We start from the raw sequence: 2,828 nt of genomic DNA, 5'->3' as shown, positions 1-2,828 counted from the left end.
ATAAGGGGGAAGAGAAAATTGAACTGTTAAAGTCTGCTGGCATCGTCAGTAAAGCGTTTCAGATAAGAGCGCCAAGTGGTGCTGATCACCCAGCAAGCGTCTCAAATGGCTTCAATACGCGACTTTTGGGGACTGAACGGGGGTGGGGGGTCGACACTTAACTTCCAGCCCAAACCAACGCGACTGCGCTTCGCCTCGTCCAAGCGTGCTTTAGTACATAAAGCAGTACAGACACCTGAAACCATGTGACGAGGGATTCCCGGAGTAACACTCGAATTAGTGGTCAGCGAATAGGAAGAACGGGTTTTTGTGGCCGACGGGCTCCTCCCCCCTTGGATAATTTATTCAGAACAAACTCGGGAGGAAGGAGCCTTCCGATGGATCCCAAGTCTCCGGGTGTCTTGCGGGACGAGACCGATCTCGAGTCAGAGACCCTGGGTCAGAGTTCACGTCTTTCAGGAGCTGCTTTTTGAACTGTCGGGACTTTTGACCTTTCCGCTGTGACCTTTCGGCCGCCTTCCCACATGAGATCGGGGGGTGGGGGGGGGGGGGAAAGTCACTGAATTTAGACAATTCAACCTCAACTATGGGCTCGGTTACATAACATATGTAAGACTTTACCACCACGCTGGGAATGACATACATTAAAAATAACTGCTCATACACATAAGCAATCCCTCACAATAAATGTTCCTCACATGTAAAGCAATTTGCTTGAATGTCAAATAGAAAACATGTAACAATTAGGCACAAATCCTGGATTCAATTTGTGTGTGTGGTTTTTTTTTTTTTTTATAGGTCTCCTTTCTTTCTCAAGAGCACCTCTCGGCAGTGTGTGAACTCCCAATTTGTGGCAGGACAAAAAATAAAATAAAAAAAAAGAACCCCGGTGTTCCGTCATGTTGAGGAAACCAAGAGGATTTTTCTTTTTTACATGTATAAAACAAAGCAAAAAAAAAAAAAGTTCACATTTGAGCTTGTAGTCATGGTTGGGAGTGCGACGAACAGGCTGTGTCAGTTTTGGCAGTATGCATGTGTGTGTACGAGTGTGTGAATGTGCATCTTGAAACTTCAACGGACCACACACACAGACATGTCCACATGTACACACACACACACACACACACACTGGAGAATAATGGGTGGAAGAAATCTGTTAAGGCCACATCCTGACAGCCAAGGAAACACCACCAGATCTGCAAAAAGAGGACCACAAACATCATGTAGGAGTAATCCCGTGTTACAGAGAATTAGTGCAGTTCATGTTTTTACGTTATAATCCATGAGATCTTCCCGCAATCAAATTCCTGCTTTTGCAAAGCAAACATTGTTCTACTCCTGCTGCTTAACATTCAAAAGGGAAACACGCGGAGTGGCTTTCACTGGGAGGCAGCCACACAGGAAGAAGGAGCAGCCAGGGGGACGCAGGGATGCAGGCAACAGGGCGCACACACACCTCTTCATCGAGCATGATAAAGACCATTGGCTGCCCAAGTGATTATTATGGTCAAGGCCTACCTGGCGTTACATGTGGCCAACTGGGTTGTGGCCATCTCCTCCCATACCAGGATGGCCCCCCGAGAGCTGCATGGGCGCGTCCCCCCCCACGCCAGACACCTTCTCCTCCTCGCGGCGTTTTAAACATGCTGCCTTGGGGTTAAGGTTGCGCTCTGACAGAGGTGGAGAGGGGGGGGGGGGGGGGGGGGAAACAGAGACAGGCCCTCTTCAATACAGGAGCGACGGTGTATTTTGACGGCAGGTAAACGGCGCTGCCCACCGCGCGGACTGACCTCTGACTTGCTGTTCCAAGTTGAGGATGACGTTGACGGCCTGGTGCAGGATGAGAAGTTTGGTCTGAGGTTTGTCGTGGCTTAGGTGCAGCTGGCACATCCTCCCGAGCTCCTTGAACGCCTCGTTGATGTCCCGCACCCGGAGGCGCTCGCGCGCGTTGTTGGCCACCCGCCGCTCCTTCTCACGTTCCATCTTCACCTCGGGGGGAAGGTCCTCGTCGTCTTCGTCTAAACTACTTGAATGCGAAGAACAAAAAAAAAAAACTAAATCAGGCCGAGGGCGAGACGACGTGGACAAAGACAAGCAAACACTAGTGTGTCCATGTGAGTGGCATCCGTCTACTTTCAGGTCAGCATGAATGAAGCTGTGCACGCGCAGTTGAACTGAATGGATGCACTTGAAAATAGTTTGTTAAATGTGCACTGTATGAAATTAAAAAAAATCAGTAAAAACATTATCCAAGAGGCAGCATCTACCTCTAGATCATTAAATCAAAGTTATAATATAATATGCCACATTGTAGGATTATGTGCTGCTTTGTTTAAAGGTTCCAACCACAAATTGTGAACTTAAAAAGGGAAGGCACCACGAGCTGCAGACTGCATTCACATTTCAAAAATGTAAATGTCTTTGTGTGTTTGCAGCACAAAATACAGAAAATGTTAGCAATTCCAAAATGTCAGTTGTTTTACAAATGATTCTGCCACTCAAGAACAGTCTGATTTGAGACACCACTTCCGTGAACGTGTGCTTTTTTCATGTCGTGCGGCGAGACGCCACAAAGCACAAGAAGTCGAGCCTCTACTGGAGACACTTACTCATCTTTCTGGTCTGATAGGCTAGAGAGCATCTGGAGGGTCAACGCCTCCTTTCTGAAAACGTGACATGAAGGGAAGGGGTTAAACGCCTACCAAAGTCCGGGGCATAGGTGGGGGGGGGCACACAGGACTACGATCAATTACACCGCCCGACACATCTCACATCTGGAAGCTTGCAGCAGATATTCCAACATACGAAAGGCTCTTTTAACATTTTTC

General features: G+C 48.0%; 1 protein-coding gene across 1 annotated transcript; it reads right to left on the bottom strand.

Moving 5' to 3' along the window:
• Positions 1-1,524: 1,524 nt before the first annotated feature.
• LOC134132188 (transcription factor 4) lies at positions 1,525-1,983 on the bottom strand. The gene is made up of 2 exons (XM_062563511.1): positions 1,791-1,983; positions 1,525-1,670 (listed from the first exon to the last, which is right to left on the bottom strand). Exons 1-2 carry the CDS (start codon positions 1,981-1,983, stop codon positions 1,525-1,527), a joined length of 339 nt encoding a protein of 112 aa, XP_062419495.1.
• Between the last annotated feature and the right edge of the window lie 845 nt (positions 1,984-2,828).

Source organism: Pungitius pungitius, chromosome 7, assembly GCF_949316345.1.
Source record: "Pungitius pungitius chromosome 7, fPunPun2.1, whole genome shotgun sequence".
NCBI lineage: Eukaryota > Metazoa > Chordata > Actinopteri > Perciformes > Gasterosteidae > Pungitius > Pungitius pungitius.
Note: the sequence above shows the minus strand (reverse complement) of the source record. Positions and strands in the feature narration are given on the sequence as shown.

Bases quoted from the DNA above. Each gene is read 5' to 3' on its own strand.
- LOC134132188 (XM_062563511.1), bottom strand. From the start codon at position 1,983: ATGGAACGTGAGAAGGAGCGGCGGGTGGCCAACAACGCGCGCGAGCGC. The intron at 1,671-1,790 runs GTCAGTCCGCGC...CACCTCTGTCAG, and splicing joins CTTGGAACAGCAAGTCAGAG to AGCGCAACCTTAACCCCAAG.